The 25,257-nt window shown below is 45.5% G+C and overlaps 2 protein-coding genes across 10 annotated transcripts in view; one reads left to right on the top strand and one right to left on the bottom strand.

The window, feature by feature from the left end:
* The first annotated feature begins 121 nt into the window (after positions 1-121).
* acp6 (acid phosphatase 6, lysophosphatidic) lies at positions 122-16,235 on the top strand. 4 transcript variants are annotated; one of them, XM_061235834.1, is made up of 11 exons: positions 122-236; positions 870-1,030; positions 1,146-1,274; positions 4,946-5,076; positions 8,691-8,770; positions 10,314-10,401; positions 12,966-13,098; positions 13,368-13,468; positions 13,617-13,709; positions 15,008-15,173; positions 15,462-16,235. In XM_061235834.1, exons 1-11 carry the CDS (start codon positions 206-208, stop codon positions 15,585-15,587), a joined length of 1,239 nt encoding a protein of 412 aa, XP_061091818.1. In that variant the 5' UTR covers positions 122-205; the 3' UTR covers positions 15,588-16,235. The 4 variants fall into 4 exon arrangements, with proteins under 4 accessions (XP_061091818.1, XP_061091817.1, XP_061091819.1 ...); XM_061235835.1 differs by having other exon boundaries at positions 145-238; positions 858-1,030; XM_061235836.1 differs by having other exon boundaries at positions 218-236; positions 841-1,030.
* Positions 16,236-17,868: 1,633 nt separating this feature from the next.
* Positions 17,869-25,257, bottom strand: part of bcl9 (BCL9 transcription coactivator) — a 59,802-nt gene continuing 52,413 nt past the window's right edge. For all 6 annotated transcript variants that reach the window (XM_061236361.1, XM_061236357.1, XM_061236358.1 and 3 more), the window contains 3 exons: positions 22,821-24,975; positions 20,894-21,175; positions 17,869-20,397 (listed from right to left, as the gene is read on the bottom strand). In XM_061236361.1, the coding sequence (XP_061092345.1) occupies positions 19,322-20,397; positions 20,894-21,175; positions 22,821-24,975 (3,513 nt within the window). In that variant the 3' untranslated portion in view covers positions 17,869-19,321. The remainder of the gene's footprint in view (positions 20,398-20,893; positions 21,176-22,820; positions 24,976-25,257) is intronic.

Here is a 25,257-nt window from a genome sequence, read left to right as displayed (position 1 = left end):
AAAATAGGGCCGTAGGAGAGGCAGATATGACGTGAGAAATGGGGAAGCTCTTCAATCGTTCTTGGGAAATGTAGTTTTAGCATAGCAGTTTATCAATTATTAGGACGTACGACACACTACAATTCCCAGAAAACATTCTTTCCTAAACCGGTCTGGCGTTTTCAAAATAGTCCCAAAAAGGGGTTTTATCTACTAGAACAAGTTTATGCAATTGCATCTACCGATAATGCGGAACAGTGAGTTCAGTTTAACTTACCTCTTTTTGCTTACAAACACTTAAATCTAAAACTGTCATTTATCCAACAACGTTACTTTCAAATCGTATGGTAGCTAGAGATCGGCGACATTACACTCTTGGGTAGCTAGCCTTTCATTTAACATTTACAGCAAGGTAACGTTAGTCAGCTGGCTAGCTAGCTAGCTAGCTGGCTCTGAAAGTCGAATGAGTGTAACATTTATCAGTTGCTTTCCAATAGCTTTAATGTGTATTTAATGTTTATTTGCCAGTTGCATATTGTGAAGCGGCATTGGTTAACTTTTCCGAAACTCTTTCAATCAAACTTGCTAGTTGGGTGCACGCGTCAAAGTCATATCTTTTAAAGTTGTTTTATGACGGGCTAGCTAGCTAGATTGTGTGGCAAAACCCGCTTTCTGTTTTGAGGCATCGTGGCGAATGGGGTTTGACACTTCCGTTTAGAGTACTTGTTTAACTTGCTAGCTACGTTTAGGTAACATTTTTGATATTGTTACGTTAGTTAGAGCCGACTGCTCGCTGAATAGATTAATTTGAACTGAATCGCTCCCGTTACATTGTTGCCACATGAGGAGTCATTGGATCAGGGTGGGTGTTTTTGGGTCGGCGGCATTAGGGTCCATGTTGTGGTCGGAGAAAACTGCTCCCGTTCAAACGGATTCTGCGAAGTTCTCCGAAAAATATGGCGATCAGTCTCAATACGAGCTCAAGCTGGTCCAAATCCTGTTCCGACACGGCGCTCGGACTCCACTGAAGTCAATACCGGATATAATGGAGGTAAGAGCACACTTCCCATTTGCTATTGTCGCTGAGCACATGTAGCAACACCGCCCCCTCCCCACAAAAAAAACTGCATTTATAGTGCGTTCCCTCCGTTTGTTCCCATTTATAGGCGCAGTGGGTCCCCAATCTTCTGAAAGTCCCTGCTCACACAGAGGTCAATTACGTAGTTACAGACCTGAGTGGTGGGCCCCGGCCCCCGGCTCCTGTGGAGGACAGCTACAGAGCCAGCACCCTTACGGTTAGTGTCAAGTCCTTTGCAATGTTATGTTCTGTTGCTTGTCTCTTGGAACATTCATGGAAAATCCCACACACAGAAATCTATTTGTATTTATTTTAAAGGCTATAGCCTACATTTTAATTACAATAAATAGACATGTATTTGTATTTATTAGCTCATGCCTTGATCGGTGGTATGGTGCAGGGCTGCCTGCCCAAACCCTGTTCCTGGAGAGCTGCCATCCCGTCGGTTTTCACTCCAAACCTAACAAAACACATCTCATTAAACATACTAAACATACTGCCATCTTATATTATACGCAATGTGCTAACGAATGCAGATCGTGAGTACAATACATGTAGTTAAGTAGGTGAAATGTTCTCTCAATTTAGTGTACTTTATTAAACATATTTCTGGGATTTTGCCGAGTGTTTTTGCAAGCAGACTTTTCAGGAAGTAAACCACACTTTTTAGGTGGTCCCACAGACGAAGAGGCAGTGTCATCTTTGAGTCCAGTCACAGTCCAATAGATCATAGACAAAGAAGCGGGGCTTGATGGGACATTCTATTGGAAGATATCATGGAGGATATGTCAGACAGTATGCAGTATGTTTAGTGGACCATACATATTTTGAGTACACACTAGTGTTGTGCACACCCACACTCAGCGAAACCCTGGAAATATGTATGTAATTTACACTACATTTAGAAAAACTTTGCTTACTTAACTACTTTCTCATCCACTGCTTTTTGCTGTTGGTGTGTGATGGGTGAATGGGAAGCATTAATAGTAATGCATTTAACCCTCACCCTAGTTGCTGGAAAAATTTTTTTACTCAATTTACAGTAGTGTATTTGCTCTTATGTAAAATTAAAATCTAATGGTTTAGATTTACTATATAAAATAATATGGGCCCCACAGTAGGAACTCAATGCAACAAAAGTCAGTACTTTCATTACTGAGATTCAAATCTTTTATTTTTTCAGTACTTGATATGTCCACCTTTATTTTTGATGACAGACTCAATCCTCCTGAGCATGGAAGATACCAGTGTTGCACAAATTTCTGGAGAGATGTTCTGCCATTCTTCAGTGACAATATTCTTCAGCTGCTCTTTGCTGGAGGGGTTGTGTTGCTCTGCCTTTTGCTTTAAAATACCCCAAAGGCGTTTTATTGGATTCAAATCTGGTGACATACTTGGCCAGGTCATAGTTTTCACTCTTTTCTTCTTAAAAAAAACTCTTGCGTGATTTTGGCAGTGTGCTTGGGATCATTATCATGCTGGAATGATCTTCTTCTGCCAAGCTTCTGGAGGCTGGGAGTCATCTTGTCAGGCAGTATTTTGGTATATCCACAGGGATTCATGGTGCCATCTATAAATGTCATCTCCCCAACACCTTTTGCATTCATGCAGCCCCATATCATCACACCCCCACCTTTGTGCTTCACTGTCAGGACTATGCATTCACTGTGGTAGTCCTGGCCAGCTTCACGCCAAATATGCTGGACCCCATCTGAGCCAAACAAATGTATCTTGGTCTCATCTGACCAAAGAATGCGCTCCAATATTCATTGGGCTTCTTTTCATGCTCTTTAGCAAAGTTCAATCTTGCAGTTTTGTGCCGAAGAGCAAGCAAGGGTTTTTTTCTTGGACGCCGTCCATAGAGGTTTTGGCGTTATGCAGTGTTCTTCGCACTGTCTTAGCTGTCACAGAAACTCCATTGATAACCCCTGTGCCAAATCTGAAGCACTAGCTTGTCTGTTTTTCAGAGCTAGATTGTGCAAGTAGCGCACTATCTTTGATGTCATTTTAGGAGGACAGCCACTGCGGCTCTGATTAGTGGTACTATGGCTTGTTGTATACCTCCTGATTACTGCTGCAACTGTGTTTCTACTGATTTTTAGTTGGTCACCAATCTTCCTGTATCCTTTTCCATCTTTGAAGTCTCACAATCAGATTTTTCCTTTCCTCCAGCTATTATTTTCTATGTGAAGCCATGATACAGACATGCAGATCGACACAGCCAAATTTCTGGTGTTCACAGGTCATTTTATAACCATATTCATGCAATTAGTGCGATTAGGCTAATTAGAAATCACAGGTGTACTCAATTTTGGTTCAATGATCACACGTGTATTCACTTTTGTTGCATTGAGTTTATACTTCCAGGCCTGTATTTTCAATATGGTCTTTCCAAAGTATTTGTTTTTGATTGTCCATAAGAGGAAATACTCTACGTGTCAACAGTGGCGCAGCCTGTAGAGCACTAACCGCATGCTCATTGCGAGCCGCGACGTCGGTAGTTCGAATCCGACCATGTCTTTCTCTCTCTCTCGCTCCCATTCTCTTCTCTTCCCAGTCTCTCTATACTATACTGTCCAATAAAGCTGAAAAAGGCCTAAAAATATCTTTAAAAAAAGATAATAATAATGCATTTATTGAGAGGTAATACAATATTGAATAATTTGACATTTAAGTGATATTGCACAGGGGTGTACTCACTTCTGTTGTATACTGTATATGAAAGCTTTCAGTATCTCATCTTGATTCTAAGCTTTTGATTGCCTTTGGAGTCTCTTATTGGCATTTGTCAACATGAGGACCAATGACAGCCAAGGAAGTGATTATGAGGTTGAGAAATAATAAATAAATAAAAACAGTCAGACTGTCTGGACCTAACCTCATATTCATTGTTACATTTCAAAACCAATGCTTAATTTGTGAGCCAAAAGAACGGGAATTGTCCAAATACTTACGGACTGCACTGTAAATGCTCACCATTTTCATCACTGATTATAAAAATGATGTATTTTCTTATTTGTGGGTAATTATTAGAACTTGCTAGCTTGCTTCTTTGTAGGTGAAAACCTAAAATTACAACACAATGCTTGAAATTCCAAACACACTCCAAAATGGCATCTAGTAATGTAAGCATCTTACTAACACTGACACGCACACATAACGATGGTTGTCTTTGAGGAGCACACCTGATTTCCTGTGGTTCACCTGCACTTGCTGTATATATTTTCCACAATAACCAGAACAAACATGGAACCCATACAGCTTGCGACAGTTGTGCTTTGTGCTGTAATTTGCATGGGAACTTTAGCACTCCAGGAAATTTATTTATTCAGCTCAGCCATCACAAACGTTGGCTCCTGTGTTTATTTCCGAACCCCTCCCTCCTTCCTCTGTAACAAATGTAACATTTTCATTGGCTGCTGGAAATTCCCCTCGTGATTTGAGCCTTGGTGAGCGTATACCACTGGATTGTAACCACAGGTAACACCAATAAAATGACTGTACACCTTTAAGTATGCAGAACTCTGTGTTATTCATTTATGATGCTAGGAGAATGATTCTATGGGTAGTGTTTTCAAAGCATTTTCGATCCTGCCTCCAAAGGGTATTAAACTAAAATGTTTCCTGAGCCGAAATGGTTTTCGAAATGGGTTTTGGTGCTAGTGTGCACAGGCCTTATATTGTTTTGAGAGCACCCTGACATAATATTGAAGCACCATAGTAGGTGCAAGTGGGAGATTGAGAATGTAGTGCTTCAAGGAACAAATTGGGTTGAAGATACCATTTTCAATGTAATATAGGGGAGGCTAGTAAAGCTATGGTTAGTGAGGCTAGTGGTCTGTCAGGCTGCTGTTTAACTCTGACCCCTGCCCTTCCAATCCCCCTCAGGGTGGGACACATCCTGGTCAGTTGACCACAGTGGGCATGCAGCAGCTGTATGATCTGGGCAATAGGCTCAGGAAGAGGTATATTGAAGATGTGCGCTTCCTCACACCGGAGTTCAACCCAACTGAAGTCTAGTGAGTACTGAAATATTCTGTTTCTAGGGGCCTGATAGATGCCCCTTTTGTGTTAATGTTATGGGGGACAAAATACATTTTATTTGTATTGTGCCTTTCATAGCACTCCAAAGCTTTTTACTGAAATATGATGCAGAATTACACCAACAACAAAAAATGTAATACAAGAAAAACAACACATTATAGTAACAGGGGCGCAAAGCTAGTGGACATTGTTTAGAAACAGTGTCTGGATAGTTGTTACAGAGCAAAGCGATGTCAGGATTTAAGGTTTTATAAGCATGGCTGAAGAGATGCATCTTGACAGCTGACTATAACAGCACTCTTTTAAATCAAATGGACTGCATTATTGTCTCCTGATTGATATAATGTGATCCTCATCCCAAACCATACTGGTGAGATAATGCCAGAGAACTGCTCCCCTCTCATTTCAGACTCCAGTCAGTAACTTCAGACTGTATTCAATTGATTCATCAATCCATTGAATATGAATATGAAACCCTAGTCCTTCCAGCTGGATAAGGCAGACTCACCCCACAGTGGCAATAACCAGAAAGCACCACAAATATGGACTTCGCACACTGATGTTTTAGTGCGTCATAAATGGCAAACCTGCACAACAGACCACAAGCAATGGAAAAGGTTGACCTTCACAGCACATCACCAGTTTCTGTTATCAGTTTCCCACTTAGTGAAATAATTTCCTTGACAATATGGTGCAATACAATGGCAGCGTGAATGTGATCTAAAATGAAATAAAATGGTCGTTTGTTAAATGCAGCATCTTGCACTCTTAAGGTATTAAAAGAACAGCCAGCAGTATACAGCACAGGCCATATTTGGACAGTGGCACAATTGTCACGTTGTTTTGCTGTTGTGCTGTCTCCAGCACATTGACAGTGGAACTATGAATAAGGTGAAAGTGCAGACTGTCAGCATTAATTTGAGGGTATGTTCATTCATATTAGGTTTCATGTGAAGGAATTAGTTATTTTTATTCATACGCATTTTAGGGGACCAAAATAAATTGTACAATTGGCTGTTCGGTTGTTTTTTGGCCAGCTGTGTGTCGTTGCATGATTAGCTCATGCATAAGAAAGCTATCAAAAGCAATGCATAAAAAACTCATTGTACAGCACTTCACCAGCAGGACAATGACCCCAAACATATTGCTAACACAACCAAGGAGTTTTTTAGAGCCAAATGGTGGAATCTGGCTAAGTCAGTTAGCTAGATTCCACTATTCCCAACCTGAATCCAATTGAACACGCGTTTCACTTGCTGAAGACAAGACCGAAAGCAAAAGGCACACAAAACAAATAGGAATGGAAGATGATTGTATTATAGGGTTGACAGAGCATCAGAAGGGAAGATACAGTGGGAGCAATAATTATTTGATCCCTTGCTGATTTTGTAGGTTTGCCCACTTACAAAGAATGGAACTGTGTAGAATTTTAATTTTAACATTGAGAGACAGAATATCACAAAATAATCCACAATAACAACATCATATAAATTTTATAAATTTAATATCATATTTTCACATGAAATAAGTATTTGATCCATAGAACAATAGGACTTAATACTTGGTGGAGAAACCTTTGTTGGCAAGCACAGAGGTCAGAAGTTTGTTGTAGTTTTTCACCAGGTTTGCACAGATCTTGGGATGGATTTTGGTCCACTCCTCTTTGCAGATCCTCTCCAAATCCTTAAGGTTCCGAGGCTGTCGCTTGGCAACTCGAAGCTTCATCTCCCTCCACAGATTTTCAATGGGATTTAGGTCTGGAGACTGGCTAGGCCACTCCAGGACCTTAATATGCTTCTTTTTGAGCCACTCCTTTGTTGCCTTGGCCGTATGTTTTGAGTCATTGTCATGTTGGAAGACCCATCCACGACCCATTTTCAGTGATCTCACTGAGGGAAGGAGGTTGTCGCCCAAAATTTCCTGGTACATGGCCCCATTCATCCTCCCCTCGATACGGTGAAGTCGTCCTGTCCCCTTAGCTGAGAAACACCGAGTTTCCACCTCCATGCTTCACAGTGGGGATGGTGTTCTTGGGGTTGTACTCAGCATTTCTCTTCCTCCAAACACGGCGAGTCGAGTTGATGCCAAATAGCTCTATTTTGGTCTCATCTGACCACATCACCTTCTCCCAAGCCTCCTCTGGATCATCCAGGTGTTCTTTGGCAAACTTCAGATGGGGCCTGTGCATGTGCCTTCTTCAGCAGAGGAACCTTGTGCGCGCAGCAGGATTTTAATCCTTCACGGTGTAGTCTGTTACTGATGGTTCTCTTCGTGACTGTGGTCCCAACGGCCTTCAGGTCATTAACAAGCTCCTCCTGTGCAGTACTGGGCTGATCCCTGACTTTTGTCATGATCATTGATATCCCACGAGGCGAGATCTTGTGTGGAGCCCCAGACCGAGGGAGATTGGCGGTGACTTTGTGTTTCTTCCATTTTCTAATAATTGCTCCAACAGTTGTTAACGTCTCACCAAGCTGCTTGCTTATTTTCTTGTAGCCCATCCCAGCCTTGTGCAGGTCTGCAATTTTGTCCCTGATGTCCTTAGACAGCTCCTTTGTCTTGCCCACTGTGGAAACGTTGGAATTTGATTGATTGTGTGGACAGGTGTCTTTTATACAGCTACATAACGATGTAACGAGTTGACACAGGTGTTTTGGGTAATGAGTTGAGATTAGGAGTGCTTCTTAATGGAAAACTAACTGGTCCGTGGGAGCCAGAATTATTGCTGTTTGGTAGGGGATCAAATACTTATTTCATGCAAAAATACGATAATACATTTATAAAATGTATATGATGTTGTTATTGTGGATTATTTTGTGATATTTTGCCTCTCAATGTTAAAATGTACCTATGATAAAAATTCTACACAGTTCCATTCTTTGTAAGTGGGCAAACCTACAAAATCAGCAAGGGATCAAATAATTATTGCTCCCACTGTATGCAGCATCTGGTGATTATGAGTTGCAGATTTCAGGCAGTTATCGAATGCAAAGAATTTGCAACCTCATACTAAATATCACTACTTTATTTAAAGCTGCAGTAGGCAACTTTTTCAATGGTTGCGATGTTACAGTATAGAAGCATTTTGGAAGTCGTAGCAGCTGCTGGCCCCTCCCATGCAGAGAGAGACGCACTCCCCTGCTTCACCACACACCTCGCACGTCAGCATCTCTAGCAAATTCCTAGCGTGATTTCTAGCTACGACATCTCGACAGACAGGATTACAGGCTGGCATAGCTGCAATAATCATGTCAGGGAAACAACAGAATCTTGTTGTATAATGAGCTCTTATTGAATTTTCCCATCCAATTACTAACCTACTGCCTCTTTTAAGATTTGTCCAATTACTATTGGTCCCCAATGTGAATAAAAAGGTTGTAATTCCGATGCAGATCACCCAATAAATGGCCTCGAAATAAAGCTGCTGATAGTCTGCACTTTAACGTCATGTTTTTGGTTTCATTTCAAATTCACTTGGCTAAAACAACAAATATAGTGTCACTGTCCAAATACTTAGTCTATATATTTCTGTCTTTTGTCAGTACCTGCTGACGTATTAGAAAAATAATTTTGTCCATGTTTCATTTAGTGTGCGGTCCACCAACATTGTGAGGACAATAGAATCTGCCAAGTGTCTGGTGGCGGGCTTGTTCCATCAGAAGCAGGGAGGTAAGGCTTGCTGCTGTGCACACAATGACACTGGTCCCGCATTCCTTTGGTAATTTAGTGTGTTTTACTGTCCAGAGCTGTCTGTGGTTAACAAGGGTTTCCAGTGCTTTATTACAGCATAGGTACATTGCCACAGTATTGCACTTGGTCACGCCCCATTTTTCAGAAGATGCATTACACGGAGCGTAGAACATTACATTACATTGATGCCATTTGGCAGACGCTCTTACCCAGAGCGATGTACAGTTGATTAGATTAAGCAGGAGACAATCCTCCCCTGGAAAAAAAACAATCTCTATGCCATTTCACAGGTGAACTACAATATGTTACTCCATTACTATGTTCTGGATACCCCCTAAAAATCAGCAGAAAAAATTAAGACTGGTTTTTGCGCAATTAATTTAAATCCAACATTTCCCGACCACCACTCAATCGGACGGTTATTTTGAGACTTGCTTTTAATACTGTCAGGGCTGTAACATTTTGAGAATTAATTGTCTGTAGACTTAACATGGGGAGACACAATGCTAATGTATGAATCAGGCTACCTTCTCCTAGTTTGAATAGTTCCACCATTCTAAAGTTTTAAAGGAACATAAGGACAACAGGCTATGTCTAGTGCCAGAGTAACCGCCGCACGATATACAGTACTGTGCAAAAGTTTTAGGCAGGTGTGAAAATATGCTGTAAAGTAAGAAACGTTAACAGTTTCTTTTTATCAAATAACACAATGCAAAGTGAGTGAACAGAAGAAAAATCTACATCAAATCAATATTTTTCCTTCAAAACAGCATCCATTCTTCTAGGTATACTTGCACACAGTTTTTGAAGCTGTTTTGAAGGCAAAGGGTGGTCACCAAATATTGAGTTGATTTAGATTTTTCTTCTGTTCATTCACTTCTTCTGTTCATGCATTTTGTTAATTGATAAAAATAAACTATTAACATTTCTATTTTTGAAAGCATTCTCATTTTACAGCATTTTTTCACACCTGCCTAAAACTTTTGCACAGTACTGTATGTACTTATTTACTTATGAGCAGACATGTTTATGAAGAGCGATATACAATATATGAATGCCTATTTATTTTCAGTATATGGAGTCCCCAGTTCAAACCCACTTGTACCTTAGCATTGTTAGCTCTATGAACCATAGAGCCATAGCACTATTTCACTAGGTGAAAATTAGATCTGTAAATGTATTGCATCCAGGTTTAATATGAAAAATAATATACAAGTCTCACACACAGTGTAAAAGTATGGGTCACACGCAGTGTAACTGGGTATAGTTTACAAATGCTAACACAGGAAAGCGTGGTACAAGCCAAACATGATAACAGTGTGCAGGTTAAACAAAGATAGCACCATATAACAGGCCACACATATGATATGCACACACAGGGTAAAGGGGTTACAAACAGGATGACGTGCCAATTCCTCTCATTGCCTGTAACACGGCTTGGTCACTAGAACAAGGGCCATTGTGTGTTTACATGAGCACATGCCATCACTTGGACACTAAGGTTAGGGTCTCTGCCCTCTAGATATTGTGCCCATCGTTACCACGGAAGCCGAGAGTGAGGTCCTCTACCCCAACTACCACAGCTGCAGGCTGCTCAAATTCCTGAGTGGGTGAGTGACCGAGGCAGCCTTCTGGGGAATCCAGAGGAGTCCCATTATACCCTGCGGGTATGAATGAGCCATGGCTCCTAGCGCTTATTTCTAAGTGTTAAAGAGATGCAGAACACAACATATAGAACATATAAATACTCAAGTCTGGCTTTGGGCCAGAGCATGTGAGCAGAATGGATGTAATTTCACTGTAGCCAGGTTTCAAAAGGATGGAGCATCTGCCTGTTTTCTTGTTTCAGTTTTGCTCTTATATTGCTCACTCACAAGCTGTGTACTTGAGCAGACAGAAAACATGGCCCAGCAGGCCTATGCTGCTTCCCCATTTCCCCAACCCCGTACCTGTAGCAAGCAATTGGCTTAGCTTAATTTGCTAAGCAGTTTGTTAAATATTTTCACCAGGAGACTGACTAATAGGTGCACCATTGAAGTATATTCAGAAGAGCGGAATGAAGGGAGAATGTGGCGATATTGGCCCATTTCCGTATCTAGTCCATAATTCCTGTATTGGTGCATTAAATATCGGCAGCCTCGAATCTCATCAACACTATTCCTTAGTCAATTCAAAGGCTCTCCAGAAAATCTTGTTTAATTGTAGCCCATTAGCTTTATTGATTAACAAAGACTATCATTTTATGCACACAAATGGTGCCAGAGAGCATATACTGTAAGAACTAAAGTAATAAATGCACTTGTTTGGTTTAAGTGACTTTATGGGTGTTTCCCTATAATGGACCATTTTCTATAAAATTTAAAAGTACACCCATTAAATAAGAAATGCAATAGATTGGCTCTCTTCCATAAAAACACACAATGTCTACTGCGTATAGTCTAGGCTGCTTGGGTTTCCTTTTTGTGTTTGATTCACATAAATTTTACAAACGCATTGCATAGCCTAAATGAAATGGTGTTCCTCAAAAGAACTTTGTTAACTTAGGGGGTCAGTAGTACTGCTGGTTTTTATTCCTCCCCTCTAATCAGGCCCGGATTTAAACCTGATGAACCAGGTGAGTGTAGTCTGGCCAAGCAGTTGCATTATGGACTATCAGACAGAAAAGATAAAGAAAGTACCCTCCATAACAATTTGGGACAAAGACCCATTATGTCTTGATTTGCCACAATTTTAGATTTGGAATCTCACAATCAACATGGTTAAAGTGCACATTCTCAGATTTTTATAAATGTTTTATACATGTGGAAATTACAGTGGTGTTTATACATAGTCCCCCCCATTTCACAGGTGTTTGTAATTGCTCAGGTGTGTTTAATTGCCTCCTTAATGTAGGTGTAAGAGTAATCACAACACCTGGTTTTTCCTCTAGTCCAGAGGTGTCCAATCTTATTCTAAAAGGCCCGGCGTGGGTGCAGGTTTTTGTTTTAACCCAGCAGTAACCCACCTGATTATACTAATGAACTAATCGTGGTCTTTAATCAAGACCTTGATGAGTAGAATCAGCTGTCTTAGTCCTGTGCTAAAACAACAACCTGCACACACACCAGCTCTTTCTGGATAAGATTGGACACCCCTGCTCTAGTCTTTTGATCACCCTTGGGAAGTATTATTTTAGAAGCCATCATGAGCCTGAGAGAAATGGTTTGAAACATTAGGCTTGCCAAAATCGACTGTTTGGAACATAATCGAGAAGAAAGAACACTGGTGAGCTTACTAATCGCAAAGGGACTGGCAGGCCAAGGAAGACTCCACAACTGATGACTGAAGAATTATCTCCATAAGAAAGAAAAGTCCCAAAACACCAGTCCAACCGATCAGAAAAACCTCTTCAGGAGTCAGATGTGGATTTGTCAATGACCGCTGTCTGCAGAAGGTTAGCTGCATATGGCCAGATCACAATTTCTGAATAAGTACTTAAAAGTACTACTACAACTACAGTTCTGGAAAAAGATCTTGTAGACAGATGAGATAAAGATCAACAAATCAGAGTGATGGCAAGGGCTGGAGGAGAGAAGGAACTGCCTAAGATCCAAAGCATACAATCATCTGTCCTTGAATCACAGACTTCAAGCAGTCATTGCATGCAAAGGATATGCAACAAAATGGTAAACATGACTACTTTCATTTACATGACATTGCTGTGTCCCAAACATTATGGTGGCTTGAAATGGGGGAATTATGTAAACACTGCTGTGAAATTAAAATCGTGAAAACAAAATGTATAAAAATGCCCTTTATTAAAATCTGACAATGCGCACTTTAACCACATGTGATTTTTTTAAATGAAATTGTCGAGTACAGAGGCAAATAAATAAATGAGTCTTTGTCCCAAACATTATGGAGGGCTCTGTACATGTGTGTTTGTACCACACAAAAAATTTGATCACACGTTCTATATAAACAAAACATAATTGCAGTATAAATGAGGACCAGCATTTTACCACCCATGGAAACACGGCTGATCTGTTGAAATGAGCTTCTAAATTCCGTTGTACAGCAAGATGGTAGTTTATCTGCAACATCATTGGAAAACAAGCATCAGTACCATGTACGTACAATGTTAAGAAAAGTGCTGTAAACTTGGTGAAAATAATTTCCTTTGACTCTCGGTCAGCCATCGCTGGGCAGAGTCCTTGCAGCTCCCAGACATTGACAGGGACCTGAAGAAGCTGCAGGGCATGCTGGGTATCGCTGCACACCAGCGCGTGGACTTCATCCTGATCCGGGACGACATGGTGGCCAGAGAGGTACCGTGCCCACACACAATGCTGCGAATGCTGCAGCATACACGAACAGGCAGCCCAACATTCTGCCTCGCGGAGGAGCCTAGCCTAACGCTACCGCACTTTAGAATGGAAATTCATGGTTTGGGTCCCACATCGGGCAATTAAGGACTTTCCTTTACAAATAACTGACATGTGTTATGAGGTCCTAATTCAGTTAGCACCTCATAACACCAGGTATTCCAGAGGGATGGCGGTTGAGTGCATGCCTGTGGTTTCTGTTGGGCCCGCAGACGCACGGTCTGCCTTGTCCGCCTGTGCTGAGCACCTGGAGGACCACAGTGGAGCAGAGAGCGGTGGACATGATGTGCCACATCTACGACCCCAGCCAGAGGTGAGGGGTGACGTCTGCCTTCAGAGTGTAGGGTGTAGGGTATAGGGGGTTTAATTACTATAAACTTGCATTTTGAACTTTGGAAAATGTAGACTTGTGTACATAGACATTGTTTTCTTATTTAATCTTTCAATTTTGTTTTCATCAGGCAAAATCTTCAGCTGTGTGTTGGACGGGTACTGAACATTCTGGTAGGAAACATGGAGGACAAAGTTAAAGGAGTGTCATCTGAGACCAACAGGTGAGACGCCACAGTGAGCACTACCCAAGGCATAGTAGAGCATATTAACATTAGTACAGTGGGTAGCGATAGTCCTACCTCATCCACAACATAAGACTGCTCAAAGGGGAAGTTACCCCCCAAAAAAAGAGTATGCTCTTTATTCATTAAGATAGTTTTGCTGAGATTTGACAAGTTTTCTAGAGATCTGCTGTAGCTCACACCCTGATGCAACAGACCCATATTTTCTATGGCGCTCGAAGACATTTTTGGTGGTATCTTAAAAAAATCCTAAACTCAACAGCAACGTCTCTAAATATAATGCCAGAATTACTCACAAATATCTGAAGCTTCTTCTACCGAAGTACACCAATTGTGTATATCCGAGCAGTTTAAAACAAAGCATGCTAGTGTTACAGTTTATAGTCCGAAAACCCGGAAATCAGCAGAGGTGGATGGACCAAGTACTAAACCAGGGATGCGTAAAGCTTTTTCTTTTTGCTTTTATTGTAATGTGTAACCATCTAAAATATACACTCACTGAGCACTTTATTAGGAACATTTTTACTTTATTACACCTACTTATTCATGCGATTATCTAATCAGCCAATTGTGTGGCAGCAGTGTAATGCATACAATCATGTAGATACGGGTCAGGAGCTTCAGTTAATGTTCACATCAACCATCACAATGGGGAAAAAATGTGATCTAAGTGACTTTGAACGTGGAATGATTGTTGGTGGTAGACAGGGTGGTTTTGAGTATCTCAGAAACTGCTGACCTCCTGGGATGTTCACATACACTAGTCTCTAGAGTTTGCAAAGAAGGGTGCAAAAAACTAAAATAAATCCAGTGAGCAGCAGTTCTGCAGACAGAAACACCTTGTTAATGAGAGACGTCAGAGGAGAATGGCCAAACTGGTCAAAGCTGACAGGAAGGTGAGAGTAATGCAAATAACCACACGCTACAACAGTGGTATACAGAAGAGCATCTCTGAACACACAATGCATCATAACTCTCAGTGGCTACAGCAGTAGAAGTGTAAAAAAATAAGTAATAAATACCTAAGAAAGTGCTCACTGAGTGTAACAGATGCTTTCAAAATGCTAGAAAATAATGTGGTTAAGGTTGATCCCTGTAGTACATGCAATCTGAGGTCCTAGTATATGGGTATTTTCAGATGCGTAAAGAAATTAAACGGGTCGTAAGACCTGGATCCATTTACTAACCTAACATGGAGCTGGAGAAGCTCCATGATGTCCTTCCTGTGGGTAAAGTTTCCTCAAAATAAAGAAACGGACATCTGCATTTCCTCACAGAAAGCTGAACCTCTACTCTGTGCACGACACCACCCTGATGCCCTGCCTTATGGCACTGGGAATCTTTGACATGAAGTGGCCACCCTACGCTGCAGAGATCACGCTGGAACTCCACCAGCACCGCGACACCAAAGAGCCCTTCGTCAAGGTGTCTTACATCGGCCAGGTGAGACAACACAGGCCACTGGGTCAGGGGACAGAGTGGGAAGATGAAGCAGCACACTTGGCAAGTTCATTAACATTTCTCAGGAAGCAATGTCTCACCCTTTAGTGGGGGGGGAATCACAGAAACGTTATCACAGTTTTTACATGCATCCGGTAGGTGGTCTATGAAGTAAAAGTCTAAGTACAAAGGTTTTTGTAAATCTAAAACAAATAAGTCATTATGGAGAACAACTTCAAATCAAATCATTTTACCTGTATTAGAGCCTTACAGATTGATCTCTCTAAACAGGACAAGCTGATTCCAGGTTGCAGTGGGATCTACTGCCCCCTGAAGGAATTCAAGGAGGTCATGTCGACCTATTCTCTCACTGCTGAAAACTACCGGTCACTATGCAACCAGACCCATGAGGACTGAAGAAATGATCCATTCTCTCTTGCCGTTCAGCTGAAATGTTTCCACACATTTGCTTTTTATGAACTTATAACCACATTCAATCTTGGCAGCTATGTGGTCTGTTCTAAACCTCAATTAAAGGAAGATTTTTTAACAGGGTTTCCACTCGTCCTGAAAAACCTGGATATTTCTAGTCTGGTTTCCCAGTCATGGTAATGGTGGGGGAGCATGATAGCCCAGTCCCCCAGCTTTGGGCTACCTTTGTCCATGTTTCATGCATGCAAGCCGTGGAAAATATCCTTGAATGTTCTGGAAAGCTATTTCCTAAAAAGAGTGGGAACCCGTTTTTTTGTTGTTTGTTTTCTTGCACATGAGTTTGGTAGTTTCTAAAGCTAAATGGGAAAAATGTTTTTAATCATAAAGAACTAGTGCATTTCTGCAAGATTGAATTGGGGGGCATAGCCATGAATTTGGCTGAGGAAGCTTAATCATGTTAAATGTGCAGTTCATTATTGTTTTTTAAAGTAATAAAATAATTGTTTTTTTCTGGACATAAGGGCTTACTATGAAATCCCCAGAAGTAATTTTATTTTGAAAAGCTGCAAATCTTTTCCAGGGGACTACATGGTACTTGATGAATGTTTAGTAATAAACTTCATTAAAGTTGAACTCTCTCACTCATTGTCTTGCTTTTACAGCTGTGGTTGACTCACAATACTTACAAACCACAGCAAGATTGCATATGATTGACAGTAGCATCACCCAGGGTTAGGGAGGGTTCAGTTGACCAGCATCTGCATCTTATTGCTCTACAGTGACCCCACTGGTCAGTGCATGTCCATCTACACTCCCAGGTACAAAAACTAGCTATGTCACTGGAGAAAAAACATTTTTAAAAAAAATTTAAAAAAAATTTTTTTTAACAGGTTGTACAGTGTACAGCTGACCTGTTCAGGTGAAACAACCTATATACACCGATGAGCAAAAACATTATGATCACCTGCCTAATATGCTGTTGGTCCGCCAAATGCCGCCAAAACAGCTCTGGCCCACCGAGGCATGGACTATACAAGACCTCTGAAGGTGCCTGGCACCAAGACATTAGCAGCAGATTATGTAAAAAGTGGAGCCGCCATGGATCGGACTTGTTCCTTGTTCTCTGTTGAGATCTGGAGAATTTGGAGGCCAGGGCAACACCTTGGAATTCTTCGTCATGTTCCTCAAACCATTCCCGAACAATTTGTGCAGTGTGGCAGGGCACATTTTCCTGCTGAAAGAAGCCACTGCCATCAGGGAATACCGTTGCCATGAAGGGACTACTGCCTGTAGGTACTCGGGGAGCACCCCACAAGCCTTGCTTTTTCGGGGATGCTCTGACCCAGTCATCTGGCCATATGCGATTTGGCCCAAAGTCGATCAGGTCTTTATACCTGCCCATTTCTCCCGCATCCCACACATTGATTACGAGAACCAGCGGTTCACTTATTGCCTAATATATCCCAGACCTTGACATGCGCTGTTGTTACAAGATTATCAACCTTACTCGCTTCATCTCAGAGTGGTCCTAATGTTTTGGCTCATTGATGTACATGCTGTACATTATGGGAAGGCTGTACATTCTTTATTAGCCATTTTCACATTCCATGAATTTACACCCAATTTCCTTCAAGCATCTGTAATGCACTGGCACACACTACCTGCACCCCATTCAGGGCAATGTTCCAAATGCATACTTTCACATTGTGCTTCTGCACTTAGAACATGCTATGATAAAGATACACTGTATATAAACATGGCACCGTACACACTACCAAGCTGGCAAGTATGCAACAGGACAGAAAAAAACACATTAAAACAGGAATGAAATATTTTCCAAACCTCAACACACTTCACAAGAACCGATTAATATTTCTTGTAAAGAAAAGACCAAAAACACTTGCTCAACTCAGCGCATGTACATGCATTCTTCCATCACAGCGGTCTCCTGTGACATTAAAATGGCTGAGAATTCTGGGAATGACAGGTACTTAAGTGTTCTCCGGTGCATGTTACAATTTTCAGTCCTCTCAGGTACGATTTTACACATGCCTGCTTTCCAGTGCTTTGAGCTTGAAACTTTACACCGCACCTTTCATACAGTGAACTGCCAAAGATTTGAGTTTTGAATGGTCGATTAATATGGCGTCCACATTTATATGTGCATTAGGTAGCATGTGCTCAGGGATTTTTGAACAGTCAAAAGGTGGGCACCTGCCATGCATTTCTTGTGTGCAGGATCTGTAAAAAACACACAGCTGCAGAGTGCTTTATACCAAACAATATATTTTATTTGTCTTCAACACCACAGCGCTGGGAAGTGGTTCTGTACCAAAGTCAATGGAGTTACACATGACAAGTTTACACAGGAGGGGGAGGGAGATAACAAAACAAACCATTTTCTATGTTTTAGTTCTGTTTCTTTTTGCTTTTTATTTCATTTATTTTTTAATTTTTTTAAACAAAATTCTGGTTTTGACCTCCAGAACTCCAGGTGTCGACTCACCGCCTTGCGCACCTGGAATTATCTCGAGTAACTATACACAAAAAATGTGAAAATAATAGTAATAAAGTCATGTTTGCATGACTGTTGAAAACAGGTATAACGGTAAAAGACTGAACCTGGTACAAGCATGATCCACCATTTTGAGAGCTGAGGATTCCCCCACCCCCCTTGGAAAATGTGGCTGAAGAACCAGAGGACACACTGCATATAGATAATTACGGTTCCTACTTTATCCATAGTGTTTTTCTCTACAATAAAAAAGGAGGAGAGAGACACCTTTTTATTTATAGTTAATCCATGTTTGTGCTTTTTATAATACTATTATCTGTAATGAGGTCATAGTTTGGTTTGTTATACACTGGAGTTACAAATAAAAAAAAAGAAAATTGTCCAAGCCCACCTGTGGTAAACAGTACTGTGTGGTGGGTGGGGGGGGGTGGGGGTACACCACCTCCCACCCCCCTAATGCAAAACAGATGGGAAAACCCAAGTCACTGCTAAAATCCCTTTTACAATACAAGTACAGTACACAAATACAAAGAGCATTTTTATCTCTGGAGGGAACAGCTCAGATGAGACGATAACAGACAGCAATAACGGTGCAACCTGGTGACAAAATGGAGTCTCCTTTGCGAGTTCACTGTTTTTTCTCGGTTCGTGTATTTTACCCTTTCCTTGATGAATCATGTTTTCTTATTTAGTTTTTTTATTTGACTTTTTTCCTTTGTAAAAAAAAAAAAAAAAAAAAAGTACAACTACAGACCTCTATTTCCGGTTGTTTTTTTCCCCAACATAGCTTCCGAAGTCCAAACATTGGTGGATTTCAAAAATTCTAGGAGCAGTTCTGAGCTAATCATGTAGATTTACTTCCATACATTCAGGAGTTTCTGAAACAAAATAACCCCCTCTCCACCCTCCTCCAACTGCCCCACCCCAAAAAAGCGAAGATCCGTGAAGAACTCATTCTGGTTTTGTACACCTTCCCTCGGTGTGTGCGCACAGACCATGGTTTTGCCCTCAGAAGGGTGAGCAGGAGGGGAATGTGGGGTTGCCACTCCTCACGTGAGAGCGAGTGCAAGCGACGGCACTTCTCCTGTAGTCCCCGGCTACACTCGTGCTTCTTAAGGACAAGTCTTCTTTTTGTACTCCATTCGGTTCTTGCTCTCAAGCTTGGTTTCTGTGTTTTGTTATGTTTTGGCGAGTTCTCAGCAGCTCAGAACATTAGGTTCCCTGGGTTGGCGGGCCCGGGGTTGAAGCCCATCCCCACGTCGCCCGCCATGCCGCGGGGCCTCATCTGCGGCGGCATCATCATAGTCTGCTGGGGGCCGCCCATGCCGTGCAGCGACATCATCATGTTGGGCGAGCCCACGGGCCCCGGGTGGTTGTAGATCGGGCCCCTCTCTTTGCCCTGCATCATCCCTGGGCCTCCCATCATGCCGGGCTGCCCCGGCGACAGCATCCGGTGCTGAGGTCCCATCATGCCCTGGGGCATGAAGCCCGGCGGGCGCATGCCGTGTTGCCCCGGGTTACCCATGGACATGTCCTGGGGGCCCATGTGCCCGGGGCCCGGCATCGGCAGGCCCATCCTGGGGCTCCCCTCTCCCATCATGCCTTGCATCTGGGGGAACCCGGGGGGCTTGCCCCCGCCGGCGTCGCCCCGGGGGAAGTACGACAGGGTCTGGCTGGGCTTTTCGGACGGGATGATGCGGGAGAGGTCGAACTCGGGGATGCCCGAAGCCCCGGGCCGGATGACCTCGTGCAGGTCGGCGTCGTTGAATACGCCCGGCATGTTGCCGAAGGCCTCAGGGCCACCAGGTCCGCCTGGTTTACACATTCCCGGCTCGCCGCCCCCGCCGTGGGGCATGCCGCCCAGCCTGCCCATGGGACCCCCCTCCCCGGGGTACCCCATCCCGTGGGGGAACCCCCCCTGGGGCCCGGGGCCGTTGTGGGGGAAGGGGACCTGCTGGGGCGGCGACTGGCCCGGGGGAAAGCCCTGCTGTCGCTGGGGGGGGAAGCCCATGCGCCCCTGAGGCATCATCTGGGGGCCGGGCATCCCGGGGTCCTGGGGCACTGGGGGCATCATCATGCCATGGGGCATCATGCCGGGTCCCATGGGCCCAGGGTGGGGGGGCATACCCGGGCCCATGGGGTTGGGCGAGGGCATCTGGTTGGGCATGCCGTGGGAGAGCGGCTGGGAGCCCATGCTCATGCTCATGGGGCTCAGGGCGTGGCCGGAAGAGTTGGGGCCCATCATGCGGGGGTGTCCCGGGTGGTGATTCACTCCCATTCCTGCAGAGGGCAGAAGAGAGACAAGCTTGTAAGAGCTCCGGTGCACACAGTATGAGCAAACAATGGGTATCAAGTACGGGCAGACCGGCAGCTTTAATTTGAGGCTTGTGCCTATATTTGGTGACGGCCGTCGCACTGGATAAGAGCGTTTGCCAAAATGCCATTAATGCAATGTAATGTAATGAAACATGCAGGAACTGCAGCCTTTTTATACATAGCACCCCCCATTTTAGGAGACCAAAAACATACATGGGGCCGGCCTGTAGCGTAGTGGTTAAGGTAAATGACTGGGACATGCAAGGTCGGTGGTTCTAATCCCGGGGTAGGAAAAATAAGATCAGCACAGCCGTTGGGCCCTTGAGCAAGGCCCTTAACCCTGCATTGCTCCAGGGGAGGATTGTCTCCTGCTTAGTCTAATCAACTCTACGTTGCTCTGGATAAGAGAATCTACCAAATGCCAATAATGTAATACAGAAGCGCACGCATTTCATCCTACCAGGCATGTTGTTATTCATGGGCAGGTTCGGCGACCGGGCAGGCGGCGAGTCATCGTCCGAGCTGGCGACGGTCTTGATGGCATCGTGGTAGAGGGGTGTGGAGCTCGGCATGGCAAACTTGGACATCCGGGACATCATGATGGAGAGGGGATTCTGGGATAGCGTAGGCTCAGGGGGCAGGGCGTAGGGGCTGCCTGTTGAGAGACCCGCTGACAGGTTCATGGAACCAGGCTGGCCAGAGGAGTTACTAGAGGGGGGTTGTGAGGGGGGACCGTTTCCACCTAAGAGATGGGGAGGGAGAGAGAGAGAGAGAGAGACATGTCACTCAATCTGACTTCTGACACCTGTTCCTATTACACAAGCACATGGGGAAGCCAAATATACTTGCGCAAATCTGAGCCTTTTATTGGCTGTCCCAACGTAACACCTACTTATGCGTCAGCATGTTATGACCAATGCGTCGGACAGTAATCAAACTGTACATATACCTGCATCCAACTGCAAATTACTCAGTTTGGGCAGTCATGTCTATAGAGGAAACAAATGCAACTACCACTGAACTTTCCCAGTCAATCCAATACAGCAAGGCAAAACAAATAACCTGTACATTGTGACAGCGTGCATGTCTCCACTAGCATGTGATATTCACTCATTCATTTTAGTTTAGTATTTGCTTGTTTTAAAAAGAGCCTTGTGCTTTAATCTCTCAATTTTGGCAAAGTTTCAGCATTTAACTGCAGAAACATCCACAGGAAAGAGGCATTTTGTGGTTTTATGTTGCATCTCAAAGCACAAATACAAGTATAAATTGCAGTTGGCTAAAATAACCAGTGTAGTGTTAAATAGCTACTTACAGGAAGACATCAGCTATGACACTTAACCAATTTAAATTGCATGTGGAAAGAAGCTATATCAGGATACATTCTTATTGTCCCCCACCAGATGAAATCGGGGTGGAGGACGAAAGACCAGTCTTATCCATATGTTGTATTCACAGTATATTATTGTGTGTCCACCACAAGGTGGCAATGAAGCTCAATCTCGGTTTGAGCTAGGCTACTAATGTCATCAGGTACCAATTTCAGTGCCTCCGTTGCACATCTAGAATGAACAGTCATTCATTTCATTTTAAAATATTTATATTATTTTGTTTAGCCATCATAAAATGGCTGGGCTACTATGTGCTAGTCCAGAAGAGACCTGGGCTACATTGTTTTGCTTGCAGTGCCTGGCTTCGCTGCTAGCTTAAGCGTACCATTTGCACAGTAACCTTTAGCGAATTAACAATCTTTATTCTTAAATTAATGAGATGGCTACCAAAGTAACTACAGTGGCTTCAGAAAGTATTCAGACCCTTTCACTTTTTTCACACTTTAGCATCTGAACCTCCATCTTCAGGTCTCCCAAAAGATGTGCTATTGGGTCAGGGCTTTGGCTGGGCCACTCAAGGACAGTCAGAGACTAGTCCCGTGCGTGGAGCAGGTTTTCTTCAAGGACTATATTTGGCCGCATTCATCCTTCCCTCAATTAAGACCAGTCTCTCTTTGTCCCTGCCACTGAAAAGCACCCCTACAGCATGAGGTATTAGCCAGGTGATGAGCAGCGGCAGGAGTTTGCCAGGCATAGTGCTTGGAGGTAAATGTTTGTCTCATCAGAGTCCAAAAGGGCGGTCATTTGCCTTTTACTGAAGAGTGGCTTCCGTCTAGCCACTCTACCATAAAGGCCTGATTGATGGAGTTCTGCTGAGATGGGAGAATCTGCCTGAAGGACGACCATCTCAGCAGAGGACTGTATTAGAGTGACTGTTGGGGTCTTGGTCACCTCTCTGATCAAGGTTCTTCTTGCCCGGTTACTCAGTTTGGCCGGATGACTCTAGGAAGAGTCTTGGTGGCTGCACACGGGAGGGTGGAGGCGGCGGTCACATACCTTGCTCGACGCTGCCCATCATGTTGGGCGAGGTCATGCTCAGGGGGGGCTTGTTGTTCTGGGGGATCCCGGGGCTCTGCATGGGGGGTTTGGGGGAGGAAGTCCAGCCAGGGGAGGGGGCAGGGAGAGAGGGGGACTTGAGGTGGACGGGAGAGGCGCCGGCAGACCCCATCATGGGTGGGGACTTGATGGAGGCGGCGGCGGCTGCGGCAGAGGGCCCGCTCAGGATGCCGGCCAGCTGGGACGGCGTCTGGGGCGACTTGAGGTTCCCGGAGGGCGAGCCCAGCATGGGCGACTGCACCTGCCGCAGCGTGGGCGACTTCAGCGGGTTGACGTTGGGCGAGTTGACGGGGCCGGTGGGCACGCTCAGGTCCGAGGGCTTCCGCCCCATGCCCCTCGGGCCCCCCGGGGGCCCCGCGCCCATGCCGGCAGGATTCGGAGGGGGCGGCTGGTTGGGAGGTAGAGGGGGCAGGTGGCTGAGCCGCCCGTTGCCGCCCATGTTAGTTCTTTGATCAGGGCCGAAGGGCTCGCCCCGGGGGCCTCTCATGTTCCCGGGCCCCTGGGGCCCGTGGGGCATCCCCGGGAACCCTCGGTTGGGCCCCATGAAGTCCCCTGGCTGCGGCTGGTCGGGGAACGGGGGCCCCTGCAGCATCTTCTGCTGGGGCCCCATGTTTTCGGGAGGTGGCCCCATGTCCGGTGGAGGCCCCCCTGCTCCTCCCTGCCTCAGCTTCATGATCTCCTCAGGACTCAGGCTCATGGGCGGCTCTCGCATCTTCCCTCCCATCATCGGGGGGCCGGGCCCCATGGCGAGGTGCATGTCCTTCATGTTCCCGGGGCCCATGCCGAATTCCCCCATGTCCCGGCCCATCCCCTTCACAAACTCCATGCGGGAGGGGCTCATGGGGCCTTCCCCCCCGGGCATTCGGGGGTCCATGGCTCTTTGGTTTCCCATCATCCTGTTCATCTCCATCACCATGCCCGGAGGGAGGCCCATGGCCTGCTTGTCCCCCATACCCTGCTGGAACATGGCTTCCTGCACGGCCTGTGGATTGGGGAACCTCTCACCTCGCCCCCCGGGGCCCCCGTACACCCCCTGCCCCGGAGGAAAGCCCCGGCCATCTCCCATTTTGGCCATGTCGTCGGGCCAGGCCAGACCCGGACGGGACATGGGGTTGGGGCCGGCGTCCATGTCGGGGTTCATCATGGGGAACCCCGGCATCCTCTGCATGTGGTGCGGGGGGTGCATGCCGCGGGGCCCCATGTTCATCTGCTCGGGGAAGGGCTCCGGCCCCCCGGGGCCCCACACCTCACCGGGGTTCATTTGGTAAGGGGGAGGGGGCCCGCGCATCAGGCCCCGGGGCCCGTGTTGGTGCAGCATCATGTCGGGCAGGGGCCGGTGCTGGAGCTGCTCCTGCTTCCGCTTCTTCTCCTCGTAGAACTCCTGCTGCAGCTTCAGCCAGGCCATCTGCTCAGGGCTCATGTGGTCCCCGGGTTCCCCTCCGGGGCCACCGGGCGGGGGCCCCAGGTCGTCCGGTGAGAAAGGCATGTCTCTGTGGCCGGGAGGGCCGAAGGGGGGCCCGTCGGGCCGGGGCCCGGGGCCCGGCTTGCCCAGGCTCTGGGACTGAGCCATCATGGCCTGCAGGGGCCCCTGGTCGGGCTTCTTGGGGCCCTCCATCATGCCGGGGTTGGGGGGAGGGGGCGGCGGTGTGTCCTTGTCGTCGGGGAAGAGCATGCGCTGAATGTCGCGCAGCGTCTGCAGGGACCGCTCCCGGTGTTCCAGCTGCTCCTGAGACAGCCCCTCGGGGTTGTCCCCCATGCTGGACATGATCTCATTGGCCAGCTGCTGGTGATGCTGGGCCGTCATCTTGGCATCGGCCCCCTTGGGGAGGCCCTCCAGGGAGGGGAAGGTGGGCTGCGGGGGCCCTGGGGTGCCGGAGGGCTGGCCGCCGTCCTGAGGCGTGGAGGTGTTCCGGGGGCTGCTGCCCTTCGAGTCGCCCCCGGCCGCCGAGGCTCCGTCCTGGGCGAGGCCGGCCAGCTTGGGGCCCTGGGCTGGAGTGGGTTTGGAGCCCTGGTGGTTCTGGTCTGGGGGGTGGGCCTGCTGCTGCTGGGGGGGTCCGCCTTTCGGGTCACCCCGGATGGCCCCCACCTGGTTGTTCTGGGACAGAAAGCGGGAGAGGAAGAGAGAGCGGGAGAGAAAGAAGAGAAGGGTGGAAGGAAACAGGAGAGTAAGAGCAAGATAGAGGGAGAATAAATAGGAGAAGGGAAAATGAGAAAATAAGACAGAACGAGGGAGTGGGAAGAGAACACATTTTTTTAGACAGTGACACATCAACAAGCCTTAAAACATTATATATATACAGCATTACCTTCACACGGTAAACGTGTAGCTGCTGGGACAAACGGCTGCTGCATGGAGACACTGACACCTTGAGTTCTC

Source organism: Conger conger, chromosome 3 (genome assembly GCF_963514075.1).
Source record: "Conger conger chromosome 3, fConCon1.1, whole genome shotgun sequence".
NCBI lineage: Eukaryota > Metazoa > Chordata > Actinopteri > Anguilliformes > Congridae > Conger > Conger conger.
This window is presented reverse-complemented; position numbering and strand designations above follow the sequence as displayed.